This window comes from Podarcis bocagei, assembly GCF_964188305.1.
Source record: "Podarcis bocagei genome assembly, chromosome: 14".
NCBI classification, from domain to species: Eukaryota; Metazoa; Chordata; class Lepidosauria; order Squamata; family Lacertidae; genus Podarcis; species Podarcis bocagei.
In genome coordinates this window covers 34,619,257-34,637,622 of record NC_138139.1, presented here as the reverse complement: position 1 = coordinate 34,637,622, position 18,366 = coordinate 34,619,257, and the positions used below count along the sequence as shown (strand labels likewise).

Here is an 18,366-nt window from a genome sequence, read left to right as displayed (position 1 = left end):
AGTGCAAAGGTGGTGCATCCAGCTGCATCCCCATTATTGCATTTTGTCTGCAGCTCGTGACAGCTGCTCCTGGGTTCAGCTAAAGCTGGAAGGTCAGTGCTCTAAGCTTCACAGTCAGCTTTCAAAAGCAGGAAAAGCTACTTCCTACAGAAGTTTGATTTGAACTCAAAAGTAGCTGTCACAAGCACTGGCAGAGGAAGGGGGTGCGGTGGGTGTGTTGCGCCCCGGGTGTCATCCCTGAGGGGGGTGACATTGCCACCCCACCCCCCTGGGATGCTAGCCCCACCCCCATAGGCAGCTAGCCCCACCCCTGGGTGCACAGCATGTGCACCGCTTCGGGTGCCGGAGAAGCTAGCTCTGCTTCTGGTCACAAGCAGTGTGTGGGTGACTATGGAAGAGGAGGAATACAGGAGCATAGTAAGCTTGCCTTATACTGAGTCTGACCACAGGTCCATCTAGATCAATATTGTTTACAGTGACTGGCAGCTGCTAGCCAATATTTTAAGTAGGGACCTCTCCCAAGTCTACCTGGAGATGCTGCGGAATGAACCTGGGACCTTCTGCATGCAAAGTGTGTGCTTTATTTATTTATTTATTTATTTATTATTACTATTATTATTATTTTCTTCATTTCTATAGCACTTTATATTTTTAATAAAAAAAATCAAATCAATTTACAACACAGTTAAACATCAAATAAAACAATCCAGAACAAATTTTGATTTGGTCTCCTGTATCTCATTTATGAGGTCTTATTAAGCACCATCAGTATATTTTCTGCTTATCTTCAGAAGGAATCGTGGTGTGAGGTTTTTTAAAAATTGACTTGGAGAGTTTAAACCTTCCCAACTACCAATTCTTAAAACTTTCTCCTGGCAAAGAAAAAAAAAGTCGTAATAGTCATCTTGAGATATGGGGAAACCATTTTAGCAAATGGAGAACAGATGGGTGATTACTATACTGAGAAAGCAATATTTGATGGAATGTTGGAAACAGTTGCAAAATATAATTACATAATATACAATATGTTGTTTTCAGAACTTCACACTCCATCACATATTTTCCTCCCTGTTGCAATTTTTCTGTTAACAGTGATAAAGTCAGCATTGCAATTCTGGTTTGGGGCAGCTTAAACATGGGCGGGCATTAAGAATGACTGTGTTAAGAAATGGGTGCTTAGGACAAGGTGCACTAAAGACACTCCATCTGCAGATTGGATGCCCTCATAGAAGCAGAGCTATGCTAGATTTCCAGGCAACTTGTTGTTGTTTAGTAGTTTAGTCGTGTCCAACAGTTCGTAACCCCATGGACCAGAACATGCCAGGCCCTCCTGTCTTCCACTGCCTCCCGCAGTTTGGTCAAACTCATGCTGGTAGCTTCGAGAACACTGTCCAACCATCTCGTCCTCTGTCATCCCCTTCTCCTTGTGCCCTCAGTCTTTCCCAACATCAGGGTCTTTTCCAGGGAGTCTTCTCTTCTCATGAGGTGGCCAAAGTACTGGAGCCTCAGCTTCAGGATCTGTCCTTCCAGTGAGCACTCAGGGCTGATTTCCTTAAGAAAGGAGAGGTTTGATCTTCTTGCAGTCCACGGGACTCTCAAGAGTCTCCTCCAGCACCATAATTCAAAAGCATCAAAAGGCAACTACGCCCTTGCAAAATTGTAGAGTTACAGTTTTGGGCATGTCAGTTGCACATGCGGTAAGAAGAATACTTCAGAAAGCATCTGTAATGATGCCCCTAGTTTCAAAAATCTTTTGGTCTCTTTCCTCCCCAACCTTCTTATTGGAATGAGTGGCCATGGCATTATAGGAAAGCTGAAAGGGAGGTGAAAGTCAATAGTCATAGTTATCTAGACAACGCTGAACCTGGGAAAGAGCTGCAAATGCCTACAGCTTTTCCTTATAGCAAAAATTTAGGGGAAGAGATGTAGCTTATAGGCCATGTACATTACTTGGATGCAGAAGCTCAGTTTCTTCTATTTCCAGGTAAGCCTAGGTGAGGCTTTCCTGCCTGAAACCTTGGAGAGCTGCTGCCAGTCAGTGTTGACCCTACTGAGCTACGGGGAGCAAAAGTTTGACTTAAGTAGAAGGCACTTTCCTGTGTTCCAGTGTTACTAATTTTTCTAAGTATTGGTATCTGCTTTGAGAGTTCTCAAAGCAGCTTACAAGCAAGAATAAAAGTGAATTAAACATATATGAAGATCAACAATAAAACACAGGGGAGCAGCATGAAAGCAGACAACATAAAAACATATATTTCAGCATTTTTAAAAACTCCCATATGTATCTCCCCACCCTCACCCCATTTCAAGCTGAAAGTCCATCTCATCAGACTTTTGTTTGATTTATTTAAATGCTTTGAAGCATGGATGGAGAAACCTTCCTAAGCCCAAGAGCTGAAGGCCATTCCCCTCTTGGCAATGTTCCAGGGTCCACATGCCAGTGGGGTGTGTGTGTGTGTGTGTGTGTGTGTGTGTGTGTGTGTGTGTGTAGATGCAAAAGTACATGGAGCAATGAATATAAGTGTTACCTTTCTATGCCTAGCTGTATTCTCCACACCCACACACTCACAACCAGCCTTCTCCATCTGCTCTATCCAGGAAAGCAAGAGGCATCATTAGAATTCAAGGGCACATTCCAGCCAGGCTGGACTGCGGTGTGACTGGGAAGTAGCTATAACCTGGAGGCTGAGGACTGGATAGAGAGGCCTGAGGGCCACAATTGGTCCCCCAGGTTTGAAGTTCCACCCATTCCTCATTTATAAGATTTCTTAACAGTTTTCAGGGCTATGTAACAAAAGTATAAATCAGGAGTCAGCAAACTTTTTCAGCAGGGGGCCGGTCCACTGCCCCTCAGACCTTGTGGGGGGGCAGACTATACTTTGGGGGGGGGAATGAACAACTGAATGAACCCAGATATGCATTTTAAATAAAAGCACACATTCTACTCATGTAAAAACACATGATTCCCAACCAACAAATGCACAAAACAAATAAGACAAAAGACACCCCCACCAAAAAAAAAAAAAAGCTCTGAAATTTACAATGTTTGTGCAAATAAGGTCTTCCTTGGTGGATGCACCATGTACCTCTGCTAAAGAATCAGGGCCTCTGCAGAAGGCCAGTCAGCCCTTCACTGCTTTCTTTTGCACTGGTGGCCATACTTCTTGAAACTGCACTCTCAGCCAAGGATGTAAGATGGCATCATTTTCCATTCTGCCCTGCATTTGTTGCATGCATCGCTGTTTCCATTTCGTTACAGTTCATCTTCTGCCAAAAACTACATTATTTGTCTTGCTTTCTGCTGAGGCACAATTACATAACTTAAATAATTACATTGCTATTATGTGATTCTGCACCATTCATTTCAGTACAAAGGAAACACAAAGCAAAAGTGGAGGGGGTATAATCAGTTACATGTTATTTGTGAACTAAAAGCATCAGTGAATATGTGATAGTAACTGGAATGACATGGGACAAATAAGTGAGCATCAGCAATCTCTACTCCCCTTTTCTTTCGGGCCCAAGATCCTATATCCTGAATTCCTGACTACTCAAGGCAGAAATTTCCCCCCTCTATATGCAAAATGTGTTTTCCTGTGGATAATTCTTAGATTTTTTTGTGTGTGTTAGCAGAGCATTAGTGAAAAACTTATCTAGACAATGCATTCAGCCTGGTGATGTTTTGGAGTGTGGTTTCTTTTGGGAAGTCGGGTGGATGAAATTGGATTAAGGCAAGCCAAAAGCTCTACATGCAGTTTGGTTTTGTTATTCATATAACTGAGGCAGAAAGTAGGAAACAATTGTCTTAGTTTTTATTCAGGTAATTAATAATCAAATTACTTCTGTATAAATTTACATATGAATAAAACAATTGTTTTGAGGGAGAGAACTATCAAAATATTTTATTTCACTTTTAGACCACCCTTCATTCCATAAAATGTTCAACATAACCCCCAAAAATAAAAAAATAAAAATTTCAAAACATCACTGGAAACAAGCTAACATGAAATGAACAACCCCATTCCTCTCTCTCTCTCTCTCTCTCTCTCTCTCTCTCTCTCTCTCTCTCTCTCTCTGTGTGTGTGTGTGTGTGTGTGTGTGTGTCCTAGCAACTCAAGTTGCTTGCATATAAGGAGAGCTCTTGGGTGGGGAGTCATACCATTGTCCCTTCCCCTTGCCCACACCTTCCCAGATACCAAGAGAGGCTGACACTGTCTTAAGTTTCATGGTAGGAGACAGATGGGACATGCATGTAACAACAAAAACAAACATCTGGCAGGCTAAAAGTTAGCCACATCTGATCTAAGTGACATTATATGCTACTAGCTCCAAAATAGGTTTCCTTGATTCTACCCTAATTTCTGCCCTGATTGGTGACCATTGTCAGGAGAGGGACAAGGAGACTACAATGCTTTTGATTCTCTTTGACCTCTCAGCAGTTTTTAATACTGTTGGCTGTGATGTCTTCCTGCACTACCCTAAGACTGGTTGTTGGGGCCACTGTGTAGCAGTTATTCCAATCCTAGCTGACTTGTGGGGTTCCAGAGTGTTTGTCTCAAATTTCAGTGGTGCCCTGTGTGATGCCAAAATTCAGTGCCTCCTCCTGCCTCTCACACTCCATTCTAGATAATAGTTGCGGCGTCCCCGAGGCTCTGCACCCAGTGCAAACTGGTCACACTCCCCTAAATCCACCTCTGGTGGCACCCAGTTCTAGATCTCTGTGCCATTTGAATCAAGAGAATGGGCCACAGGTGCTCATTTTGTTTTAGTGAATGCATTGTTGTTTTCAAATTTTGAACTGTGTATATTGCTGCCTGGCACTTTTTGGTGATGAGTGAATTATAAATGCTTCAGAGATATAAATAATACACAGTTCATAGGACCATCACAAATAAGTTTGCACTAGTTTCAGAGCTAAGCTGGATATGATGGCAGAATGTGGGATTAAGATGATAGGCTCACCCTGTTCCAAATACAGGTAAATGTTAAGGAGCACAGTTTTCCTTATACAGTGGTACCTCAGGTTACAAACACTTCAGGTTACAAACACTTCGGGTTACAGATTCCGCTAACCTGGAAGTAGTTCCTCGGGTTGAGAACTTTGCCCCAGGATGAGAACAGAAATCGTACGCCAGTGGCGCGGCGGCAGCAGGAGGCCTCACTAGCGAAAGTGCACCTCAGGTTAAGAACGGTTTTGGGTTAAGAACAGACCTCTGGAATGAATTAAGTTCGTAACCCGAGGTACCACTGTAATAGATGGGGAGTGATGACCCTCCAGCATCCTCAATTAATGTGAAGTGTTCCACCTTGAGCATATTTATATATACTTATATAAATCAATTTATCTATCTATCTATATGTATGTATATATGTGTGTGTGTGTATTTTGGTTTGATTTCTTGTTTTTGTTCTCATGATGAGACTAACCTTGAGAGTTCTGGGATTGGTAGTATTTGCATGTGGAAATGCACTAATATGGATGTTCTTCTTTGTGTGTGCATCCTTGCAGTGTTGTTTACCAGGATGGATTTTATGGTGCAGACATTTATGTAAGTATTCATTGATGTGCATGCTGTGCATTGATGGTGTCACCTTTATTTTTTACTTGCTGATTTGTTTTGTGAGTTTTGCTGCATAAGCTTTGTCTCTGTTTCATCCATTTTGCCATCACCGGAATATTAATTAATTAAAAGAGCATCAGTAAATAAAAAGAGATCATTCTGTTTGGAATCTCTCTATATTCATTACATCTATCATCATTTGGTTGGTTTCATTCATTGATGACCTTTACAGAGGTGCTCTGAGTCTATCTGTACCTGTGATGGTCACCTTTTCCTGCTGACAAGGCTCCTATCCATTCAAAAACATGGAAATTAATCAGGTGAAGTTCCACCGTCCCCATTGCTTTACCTACACACCAGGAAAATAAGCTTCTCTTGCTAAATTCCTTCATCTCAGAATACTCTTAAAGGCACAGAAGCAAAGTGTCTGAAAATCCCATTTCCCATTTGTTGATTTCCATCATACCAGCAACCAGTGGAAGTCTTGTACTGTCTTCATCATGTGTATGTCTTGTGCCTTCCTTGAATCTGGTTTCACATGTTCTGCAGACCTGCATGCAACCACAGATACAGCTTTGGCAGTTCAACAGGTCAACCAGCTGCCCCAAAGCGTTGGCCTCCATAGCCTCTATGTCTTCTAGTTCTTAGTCAGCATCAGTTCTAGCAATAGATCCTTGCCCTGTCCATTCCTCTTCCAATGGGGTCATCCAATGAGACTGAATGTTGGGAGATGAAAGGAAGGGCTTCTTCACATAATGCATAGTTAAACTATGGAATTTGCTTCTGCGAGAAGCCATGACGGCTACCAATGTGGATGGCTTTAAAAGGAGATTAGACAAATTCATGGAGCATCAGTGTCCTGGAGTCCTCCTGCATCCTTCTCAAAGCCAGGCAAGTGCTTACCAAGCTTTGGGAAGGAGGTGGGAGGGCTCTTAGACTCTGCCAGAGCCTTGTGCCTCCTTCCCAAAGCCTGACTTAAGCCAGAGCCATGAAGGCTAGGGAGAAGGCATCAAATGGTCTTGCACAGGGTGGCATATTGCCAAGGCTTGTGCCTGTTGATGACTGTCTATGGAATGCTCTTCCTAGGGAGATGCCGCTGCTGCTTCTCTGTCAGTTCTAAGGTGCTAGGCTAAGACTTTTTTGTTTACCCCAACCATCAGTTAATTGATGTTGACTCCTTAATTGATGTTGACTCCTCATCTTTTAGGACTTGGCCTTTATTAATATATTGTTGGATGAGTATTATTCTATAGTTTGTATTGTTAGGGTGGTGGTTTCTTTTAATTCTCTCTGGTTGTTAATTTGTTTTATATGCTGTATTTCATTGTCAAGTTGCTTGAATACACTTTACTGGAAAAAGCCATAATTTCAATTAACAACAACAACAACAGTAATCTGATTGGTCACTGTAAGACCAGGATGTTGGACTAGGAGGACCTTTTGCATGATTCAGCAGCCAGGCTCTTCTTAATGAGGAAATTCATGTCGCTCCTTGATCATACATTGGAACAGCCAGTTGACAGCCAATGGGTAATAATCATAATTTTATTATTTATACCCCACACATCTGGCTGGCTTGCCCCAGCCGCTCTGGGCAGCTTTGGGTCAGTATGTATGGGTCCTTCAAGAGGGAGAAACAGAATAAGGGTGCTTTCAGACATTAGTTTTCCTGATTATAATGCTAGCACTTCTGTCCCATTTTCTAATATTCCTTTCACACAGCAGTAGCTGTTACATTATGGAACTGTGGCCTTTTGACCAAAATGTCGGCATTTCACACTACATTTCATCCAGACTAGTGGACATCTTTGGACACCCACCCTTTCCACACATGTGTGCTTCTGTTCCCCCATAATTCCCCCATGAAAAGCAGCAGGAAAGAACTGTATGCCCCAAAGAATACTGCCCCAAATTTTGTCATTTTGCTCCTGTGATTATCTAGATTAAGGGGTCTGAAACAGGATTTATTTTTCTTTCTGGAATCAGATAACATGGAAATGAGCACTAAACAGGTTACAGTCTGCTAGATTTTCAGAAGTGGCTTTGATGTACAGTGGTACCTCGGGTTAAGAACTTAATTCGTTCTGGAGGTCTGTTCTTAACCTGAAACTGTTCTTAACCTGAGGTACCACTTTAGCTAATGGGGCCTCCCGCTGCTGCTGCGCGATTTCTGTTCTCATACTGAAGTAAAGTCCTTAACCCGAGGTACTATTTCTCGGTTAACAGAGTCTGTAACCTGAAGTGTCTGCAACATGAGGTACCACTGTAGTGTGAAAACTCAGATAGAATGCTGAATTTAACAGTCAGGGAAATGGAAATAAATGCTGTGTGGATGCAGCATAAGATTGCTTTCCATTGGTGTTTTCAGACTGCAAACTAGGAAATATTGTGGTTTCTTTGAAGTTAATCAAGACTTTCTGAATGAAAAGACCAAAGTAAGCTTTCCTGGGCAGGAGAAAAGGAGAGACTCCCATAACAGAAACATGGAAATGTTGGGTATAGCCTGATACAGTTCATACGAAGTAACAATTGTGTTTATTAGATCTGACTTGTGCAACTTTCACATAAGCTTTTGCAGTGCATACATACCCTTGATACTAGAGATTTAAGTGTAAAGTTAGGGTGTTTGAGAGCAACAGAACTGGATAATGCTCATGACAACTTCTGTGTCTTCCAAAACATTTAATAAACTTTAAAAATCTCTCTTTGTACATTGATAATTCCGTAAAGAATTAAGCTACTCCTAAACCATACTGGGATGCGGGTGGTGCTGTGGTGTAAACCACTGAGCCTTGGGCTTGCCGATCAGAAGGTTGGCGGTTCGAATCCCCACAACGGGGTGAGCTCCCGTTGCTCTATCCCAGCTCCTGCCAACCTAGCAGTTCAAAAGCACAAAGTGCAAGTAGATAAATAGGTACCACTCCGGCGGGAAGGCTCTGGCCACATGACCCGGGAAAACTGTCTGCGGACAAACGTTGGCTCCCTCGGCCAGAAAAGTGAGATGAGCACCGCAACCCCAGTCGTTCATGACTGGACTTAACTGTCAGGGGTCCTTTAACTTTGCCTTTAAACCATACTGTAATTTCAGATCTTAATCATATATGACAGCCTTCAATCACTAAGCAATCAATCCTAAAAACAGAGGTAATTAAACATCATTTTGTCACTATGTATAGCTTTCTGCAACCTAATTGTGTTGCTGTTGCATCATCAGCATTGGTATAGCAAGAGATTGATTACATTAAATTGGAATGAACATTAAGAATTCATTAAGTGGTACTTGGAGGAAGGGAAAACCTATAATTTTTATTTATTACCAATGTTACTTTTGAGACATTTAAGCTGAAATCATTTGCATGTTCAGTGACAAAAAGAAGGAGAAGCTTAGCTTCCAGGGGATATAAAGACTTATTTTTGTAAAAGGGAGTTTTGATTATATATATATATCATATATACATATATATATATGAAATAAATGCAATTTGAAATAGCTGTTTGTAACACAGAAATGTAAAAACAAATGTAATTTAGAAGCACATTTGATAGTTATTGTAGTAAAGGAAGTTACTGCAGGTATTTTGCACTAAGCAAAAATCAAAGTAAGTTTGGGAATTCTTCCTAGTGATGTAAGACAAGTCACCCATACTCACCTTGAGAATCATGTCAGGTTTTCCAACACTTCTGTTGAACACTCAAAACCAATAGCGGATGTTTTCCATAACAGCCTCTCCTATTCACAACCTGCCCCTTTATCTTGGCAAAGAAGAAGTGATTATATGAGTATATGAGGAGAAAATGAACATAAAATTTCATATATTAGTGAAAATAACACAGAGAAATGCATATTAGGGGAATTGCATACAGTTAGGAAAAATTGTATACAAAAAGTCTATATGAAGAGAAATGAGCACTATTACACTCACAAATGTACACAATGCCTTTAAACATTTGGAGACATTAATACTGAAACTATTGAAGATATTAATATTGTGTGGTTTGAAGCAATGGGGTCAATAAAAACTGACTCCTCTTAGGGAAGAAAATTGTCAAGACCAAAACATTTGGTTCCAAAACTTTACTAACAGAACTTTCTTCAAATTGACACAAAAACCAAGTAATGATACATTTAGATAGTTGCCTGATGTTAAATGCTTGTCCAAGCATACAAATATGGAACAACTCCAAACTGACCTAAAACCAAAGGTCTTTCTCTCTGCACAGACTCCATTTCAGCCTGGCCCTGATTTCTCTTCAGGAGAGTGGTCAATAGCACACCTTTGTCTTTGGTGGCTTTCAGAGAGCAAAGATTCACACAAAATGGCGATTTTCATGTAATCTAAGGTTAAAGCAGCATGTGAGAGAGCAGAAATACATCACCAGTTAATTAACAACCTGGTGGCACTCCAGCTCAATATAATTTTCCAATATAAACCTTTTAGCAATACACATTCAGGGTTATTTTACATTTCAATGTACAATTAAACAATTATACTTAACAGAAACTTCCTCCTCCTTAATATCAGCATTGCCCTTGTAGAACTCAACAGGGAAGAGGATGGGGACAAAGCAAGAATTAGTTGGCTCTGCCTGCCATGAGCTCTGGTTCCACTTACTTTTGGGTATCCCTGCCTTCTAGCCCAGCAGCCCCCATGGCTACCAACCACAACTGGTTATCATTTTTTAATACCCTTGATTTGACAGATGAATGGATTGATTGATGATTTGAAGCATCTCAAGGAATGTCCAGCATGTGAGCGATTCTATTAAAACTCTATAAGAATTTTCTGCCTCATCATGGCTCATGTGAAGCTTCCTTTTCCTTGCCAGTGAAGGCCTGAACAAAAATGGAAAGCCATGATTCAACTTTGATGGGCTCCGCAGAGTATTTTCATATTTCTTCAAGGAGAGCACCTAGACCACAGCTCAATTTTCTCTCTACGGTTGTTTTCACTCTGCCCCTTTCCATTGTTTGCTGAGGAGAATAAAATCTAGATGTGTGGGGGAGAGAAAATATGTGATTCAGAATTTATTAGTTCCCTACAGAGTCCTGAAATATTGACTGGCTCCGAGATCGATTACCACCCAGCTCTGGCTCGGTTAGCTGGTTTAAATGGAATAAACCAAATCTCTGTGGTGAAGAGAAGGGAAGAAATAGAAAAACCTGACAGCAGAGACGTTGCTTGGACAAGAACAGCATGAAATAGAGACAGTAATACTGTGTGTGTGTGTGTGTGTGTGTGTGTGTGTGAGAGAGAGAGAGAGAGAGAGAGAGAGAGAGAGAGAGGATGTGGTTATGGGCACATGTGGATTTACACATCACATGCAGGGTGAAAAGTATTAAGGAGAAAACATTCAGAAAAACAGAGCCTAAGAACAAGCAAACAAGAGATCTGTCAGAAATGGTCAACTTGCTGGAAAAGATGTCAAAAGCTCATTTCTCAGAGATAAGCCAGCTTTGCGATATGAGGTGTTGGAACACATGCAAACACATGTTGAAGGCCCCAGGTGCAGTCCAGGTAGAGGACTGAGAAAGATTCCTTTTCTGGAATCATTAGATGTAGAAACGTGTGTGCTTTTTGATGTCTATTCTGTTGTTTCTTCAGCTTGTAAACCACCTTGTGTATAGTAATATAGAAAGGTAGTATACAAATTAAAAGTGAAATGAAATGAAAGGGTCCCACTGGCCTGCCCAGTATTGGGAGATGCTGTGGGGACCAGTGCAGTTTAGCAGAAGGCTGCACCGTCCTCAATGGTGTCAGGAGATGTGCATGACTTCATGTGCGATGTTACACATATGCAATGTGCGCCAGGCCCCCTCAACCTTGGGGGCAACCTGGCACCTCTGAAAGGATCTCACATATAGCTGTATACACCTAGGACTCTTTTAAATTACAGTGGTGCCCCGCAAGACGAATGCCTCGCAAGATGGAAAACTCGCTAGACGAAAGAGTTTTCCGTTTTGGAGGTGCTTTGCAAAACAAATTTCCTATGGGCTTGCTTCGCAAGACGACAATGTCTTGCGAGTTCCTGCTGGTCCCCCCCTTTTTCTAAGCCGCTAAGCCGCTTATCAGCTGATCCGATCAGCAGATAAGCCGCTAAAAGCCGCTAAAAGCTGCTAATAGCACTAATCCTTCAATGGGCTTGCTTCGCAAGACGAAAAAACCGCTAGACGAAGAGAATCACAGAACGGATTCTTTTCGTCTTGCGAGGCACCACTGTATCAAGAACCCTGATTTGCCCAGGGATCCCAGGGTCAAACACACACACCCCTTTCTCGTTAATGCTGAACATGTCAACCTTGACTAATAGGGACATCAGAATATGTGCTGGGGGAGGTGGCAAACAACAGGCATGATCCCACTTTCTCCCTCATGCAGTTAGGGCTAGGTAGAGAAATCTAGCTCTGTTTGTGTTTTTATATGAAACTATATATGGGCAAAACACAGCAAAATTTTGAGAGTCACACTGAATTTTGCAATGAAATTCTCCAAACAGAGAAACAAATTCTACAAAAATGCATATGAGTAAATATAAAATGCAAAAGTCCATTATTTGAGGGGAATTTCTTTAAAATTTTCAGGCAAAATTACATACTAAAAAGTGTCCATTAGGAGATATGTGCACTCAAATGCTGACTAATTTTTGTGAGGACTTTTCTTAAACACACACAAACTGATACGTTAATGTGGCAAACTGGATTTAAGATTGGGCGGAAATGAGAAACTGAAAAAAACAGAGATTGACAGAAGAATCAGACTTCTCTCTGTTAATCTCTCAGAAATGGAGAAGGGGATATTGAAACCCCTTGTCATTGTACCAAGATTATACTGCATTTGTGTTTTATCAAAACACAAGTGCATATTCAAAGAACCGTGTGAAAAGAATACAAATGTGTATTTATTTATTTACTTACTTACAATGTATATGTGTGATTCAGTAGCTTGGGGGATACAAATAGTATGCACCAACCCTGGAATTCATTTTCATGAATTTCCTAGTTAAATTAAAATGCAGGCAAAATGCAGGGCAGAGTGAAACTGAGGGATTATAAAGTGACTGGATGGGGAAATCCTCTCCTCCCTAAATTGTTGTGCTCACTTCAGCAGTAAAAGCCAGGAGTTGGGAAATCTTGTGAAAGCCAATTGATCTCCCCTCCTCTTCGTTATCTTGTAAATTATGGGGGAGTGGGAAGACTCTTGAATCCCAGAGGAAAATGGAACGGGCAGATTCTAATTGGGATGTAAATGTTGTTTGCCTTATCTATGGAGACCGGGTTCTGACTGTTAATTGGCATGCTGTGAGATCATTTGGAAATGGTTGATATAACTCCGTGGTCCATTGAACAGGAAGCATGGCTGTTTTCACAGTTTGATCATCAATGCATCACTGCACACAGTTCCTTTCCAAGATCCCCCCACCCCCACCCCTCACTTGCTTATAATGGAACAGTTTTACTTGTCACATACAAGTAAATGTTAATTCTGGGGGAGTGGAATCCTTTGTTGCAAACTATTCAATAATCCAGTGAAGTTAGAGCATTCATATTTTAAGTAGTGCCAAAATCTGTCCTCCAAATTCTTTCAAGTCCCCACCCACCCCTTTTCCTCGCTTTGAAGGAGATTTCCATTTTCCTGCCTCATTTTCAGGGCACTTGAGAATTTATTAAGACTTTCTGGGGATGTGGAGTTTTGAATGTATCTCACCATTGTGAGTGGCTGAGAGTGGCATATGTGGTCCCTCCCTCAATAACATTTCCCCAGCATTCTGCAGCCTCCCCAGCTGACCATGCTCCTGATCATACCCTTGGAAGGAGTTCCCCGTGATGGGATTTAATGCGGACATGGGCACCTGGGGAGACTGCCGAGTACAGACCACTGGTGACATGAGTGGTTGGCTGAAAGAAGTGACACTCACAAGCAATCCTTGCTTCACTCAGAAGTAATGTATAAATGCATTATTAAAATAAAATAAAAAACACCGAAGAGATTTTCACCAAGATTTTCTCTCCCCTTTGATCACTTTTGAATGAAATTCCTAATCTCATTAATTTATAGAGAATGGCTAACAAAAGATGGGAGAAAAATTTAGTGTACTGCTAATTTTAGGCATGCTTGTATCAGGGTTCTATACATATCTCTGTACGGACTTCAAGGCTCTGTTTTGTAGCTTCCTTCTTCCCTAAGCCATAGGAAGTTACAAAGGGAAGCAACTTGTTCTTGTACTGGGGACTTGTGGCCTTTTTCTATGTCTAATATATGCACAGGCATCAACTCATAGAGGCCCAGATCTCTTTGCTCCCCTACCAGTAAAATATTTGACGGAGCCAGGAGGGGGGCAAAATTGATGGGCATTGCTGCTCCCCCCCCACCCACACACATTTGGACTTTGTTTCCCAAGATGCTTTCTAAATAGACTTGTAAAAGGGTTGCTTAATGGCAAGAGAGGTGGGATTGGGCAAAAACCTCTGACATAATTTATTACGGTCTTTATGACTGGAGAGAGAGAGAGAGAGAGAGAGAGAGAGAGAGAGAGAGAGAGAGAGAGAGAGAATGCAAACTGCTTCTCCATGGGGCAGATTCAAGGAGCTCTACTAGGATGAGAGAGGAAGCAGCTTCTGGTTGCTTATCATTTTAAAAAATTAAACTAGGAGTGCCTAATTCAGATGACTTGGTGTCAGGGCTGGTTCATATGCAGGTCAGCACACAAAAAGAGCCAGTGTGGTGTAGTGGTTAAGAGCGGTAGTCTCGTAATCTGGGGAACCGGGTTCGCGTCTCCACTCCTCCACATGCAGCTGCTGGGTGACCTTGGGCTAGTCACACTTCTCTGAAGTCTCTCAGCCCCACTCACCTCACAGAGTGTTTGTTGTGGGGGAGGAAGGAAAAGGAGAATGTTAGCCGCTTTGAGACTCCTTCGGGTAGTGATAAAGCAGGATATCAAATCCAAACTCCTCTTCTTCCTCTTCTTCTTCTGGGGTTCTCTTGGTGGTTCCCCAGCTGGGGCCTCCCACCATTCCTCATCATCCAGCCAGTCCCTGACGCCTGGAGGGAAACAGCTCCCCAACTGTTGTTGTTGTTTGTTGTTGTTGTTGTTGTTAATCTGCCCTTTACCCCAAGGTCCCAGGGCAGTTTACAACAATTGAAACTCAATATTTAAAAGCAATTTAAAGCAACTTACTGTCACAGAAATAAGATGGGTCCTAAAAAATATGCCCAAGCAGGCAAATACATAATTTTGGAACCCGCATTCATTGATTTTGGGTGCAAGTGGTGCTCAACCAGATGCCTAGAAACTTGGGCTTGAGAAGAGTTGGGTTCAAGTCCCTTTTTTAGTTTTAAGAATGCAGAGTATCCCTGGACCAGTCTCTTGTTTTTGAGTCAACATCACAGAACTGTTTTGGAGATAAAAAGTGGAGTGGAGTGGGGAATAAACCTTCACCAGCACTAGATACGTCTGTTGCTGGGATTTGGGGGTGGGGCTTATCTCCCACTCCCCCAATATTTTATTCAGGTTGAGGCCCCTAAATATATGCATTTCATTTAAAAGTATGCATGCATAATAAATACAGAAGTTCAGGCATGAAGTCAGATAGAGGCTGCAGTGCTAACCCTTTTCAATAACTACATATGTTTAATGTTTTACTATATTTTTATATATGTTGGAAGCTGCCCAGAGTGGGTGGGGTATACTACTACTAATAGTAACAAGGCTACAAGCAAGTTGCAACCAACAGTGCAATGTAATTGGAGGTATTCACAGATGTTCACAAGTGAATCGGAACTCCTGTCTAAGAAACTGCACTGCACCATCTGATCAAGGTTCACCCTGTTGTACAATCTCTTTTAAAAGTGTTGAGCCAGATGCCATTTGGCACTTCCAAAGTAAATCAGGGGCCACATACAAGTAATAAAATATCTGGCAGATAAAATGTCAACATGTGAAGCTAGTAATTTTATTTCCCTACTAGGAAAGGCTTGCTCTATGTGATTTGTGCCAGTCACACAGATGTTAACGTCACAAGGAGTCGTTCACTTAGTTCCTGTTCCTATACTTCTTGCTGCAACTCCTTCCTCTTAGAAGTGGACCTCTTCATCAGGGAAGATATATAAAATACCTCACATTCCTTCCTTCTTACTACTTAGCAACTGTGATGAAGTGGCTAAGCAGCAGTAGCATCTGCCTATTCAGCCGTAGAACATTGCCTCAGCCTTTTGCTTTCTGACTTTCTTTATCAATGACCAATTGATTTACTTTTTTTAAAAAAAAGAATGCTAAATTTCTGGACCCTTTTCTTGCATGGTGTGGTGTGGGAATGACCATGAAGATGAAGTAGAAATTGTTCAGAGCTCTATCCTCAGACGGAACCCTTAAGTTCACCTGGCAATTATAGGAAATAGTCAACTTCATTCATGCCAGGCATTGGGCACTCCCAATCAGTGCATGGCATGATCAATCACCCACACCCCTGCCTTCTGTTGATTCTCCACATGTGGTAACCAAATATAAACTGCAACTGTACTTGAAGACTACATTAATAATAATAATTCTATTATTTATACCCTGCACATCTGGCTGGGTTTCCCCAGCCACTCTGGGCGCTTTACAGCATATTTAAATAATAACCAGTTGTGTATTCTTTATCTCCTTGACGTCTGAAGGGAGGGCATTCCACAGGGAGGGCACCACTGCCGAGAAGGCCCTCTGCCTGGTTCCCTGTAACTTTGCTTCTCGCAGTGAGGGAACCAGCAGAAGACCCTCGGAGGAGGACCTCAGTCATTCACAGTCGTGGTTTAACAGTCATGGTTTCCTCCTCTCTCTCCATGAATCTATCTAATCCCCTTTAAAAAAAAAGAGCTGTGAATTACACACTTCGATTAAGACCACATAATACACACCTGCCTAGGAGTAAGCTCCTCTGAACTCAGCTAGACTTAACTTCTTTACAGGCATAGCAAGTCTATCTATGAGGATGAAACTCAGGGGAAACTCTGAGGCTGGACTCGCATGCACACTTACAATAGGAGTAAATCTCGTTGAGACCTTTCTGAGCAGGCATGCTCTGGATTTGTATGTAAATTCATATTTCATTATGTCTCTTCTGATGTGCACCAGCTCATTCAGCTAATGTACAAGCTGGTTTTAGAAACTGCCATTAACAATTATACTGTTTGAAGCTCTCTGTAGCTGTATGTGAAACTCATAAGCCAAACTAATTGTTACTAATTGTTTGTGGTGTTGTGTGTATGTGGTTCTCCCCGCCCCTCTAAATTTGTTACTGTCTGTAATTCTAATCTGATTAGAGTGTCTTTGTGTTTTAGGGTGGTTATGCTGCGTACCGGTATGCCCAGCCTACCACAGCAACCGCAGCTGCCTACAGTGACAGGTAAAAAGTAATTTACTGCTGAATACATACCTCAGTTGGAAATTGTGCTACTTATACACCTTGTGCTCTGCTTAGGTTTCATGTTTTCTTGCTCTGTGCATAGCTGTAGTCTATAAGGCTACATAGTTATAATCCATGAAGAGCCATTACTAGAAAGGTTAGTTGCCCACCTTATAAGATATTGGATAACTGCGTAGTCACATCTAAACCAAATTTACCATAAACTTAGCAAGGAATGGAGAGACTGCACATGGCTCTCCAAAGTCTGGCATCATCCTGACATTTAGCTTTATGTTCCTTTACTTCTTGAAAGATAAATCCATGTTAAACCCTAATTAAAGCCAATGGAAACAAAAGATATACAGAGCTTATAGTTCTTGGTGGGAAATGATCAGTAGCAGAAATGAAACAGTGCTTTCTTGCACCCCCCCCCCCCAATTTTGGAAGCAAGTCCCTGTTGATCTGGGACTTAATTACTGGGCAAACATGCATAGAATAGGATGGTAATAGCACAATTCTGTTTCTGTTTATTTAGAAGTAAGTTCCATTGAGTTTGACAGTGCTGACAATCTCACAAGTGCAGAGCAAACCTCAGTGGAACTTACTTCTGAGTAAACATTGCCCGTCACACTGGTCCCATCATTTCATTGCCCATCCCACTGAGCTCAATGTGTAAGTGAAGCCCAGCCTTCACTCTCTCCCATTGCAGTCAGTGGAACTTACATACGGATGCTTATTCATAGTTTGATTGTGTCCAACATCACTGGGGGAGCAACTCAAATAAAATCTGATCACACAGAATGATGGACAGAATAGAAATACCTTAACTTTGACAACATCAGCTTTCCATTGAAAGAGAAAACAGAACTTTAAAAATCAAATAAATATTCAAAGAAGGCAGAGGAAAGGAATAAAATACCTGGATGATTTGCAAAAGGTCTTAGAAGTCTCATTTTCACTTACAGAAAATGTTCAGGCATTGTGAGCTGTTAGGGAAAATGGCACCTCTGGAAACCTAACTGGGGAGAGTTTGTCAAAGAAGCAACTGTTAATGAATTTTATATTTCCATTCCTTTTAAGGTGGGGAGTGGCATTAAATTAAAAACATAATGGTGAAACAAATGGTACATATGCATACATATAGAGTATATATCATATGACTTTAAAGTGCTGTTCATGGATTCAGTTCCCTAAATATCTATATGGAACAATGAATGAATGTTGAAATGTTCTGCATGCTCAGTTGCTTTCTCAAAGTGCTGCTTATTCTGGTAATGAAGAAACACATAAACATGTTTGGTGAATAAAATCAATTTGCATGAGCTGGCTGAGGCATGCTGTGTCTGACAGGTAAGAAAGTTAACCTTTTTTCCCCCCACTCTGACTTACGGATTAGTCTTATCACTCCAGTTCTGCTATTTGTGC

The 18,366-nt window shown here is 41.5% G+C and overlaps 1 protein-coding gene across 35 annotated transcripts in view; it reads left to right on the top strand.

The window, feature by feature from the left end:
- RBFOX1 (RNA binding fox-1 homolog 1) overlaps positions 1 to 18,366 on the top strand; it is a 1,500,640-nt gene that overhangs the window by 1,431,569 nt on the left and 50,705 nt on the right. For 31 of the 35 annotated variants that reach the window (XM_081170147.1, XM_081170155.1, XM_081170177.1 and 28 more), the window contains 2 exons: positions 5,510 to 5,549; positions 16,877 to 16,941. In XM_081170147.1, the coding sequence (XP_081026273.1) occupies positions 5,510 to 5,549; positions 16,877 to 16,941 (105 nt within the window). The remainder of the gene's footprint in view (positions 1 to 5,509; positions 5,550 to 16,876; positions 16,942 to 18,366) is intronic. The other 4 variants (XM_081170175.1, XM_081170150.1, XM_081170148.1 and 1 more) reach the window with 1 other exon arrangement.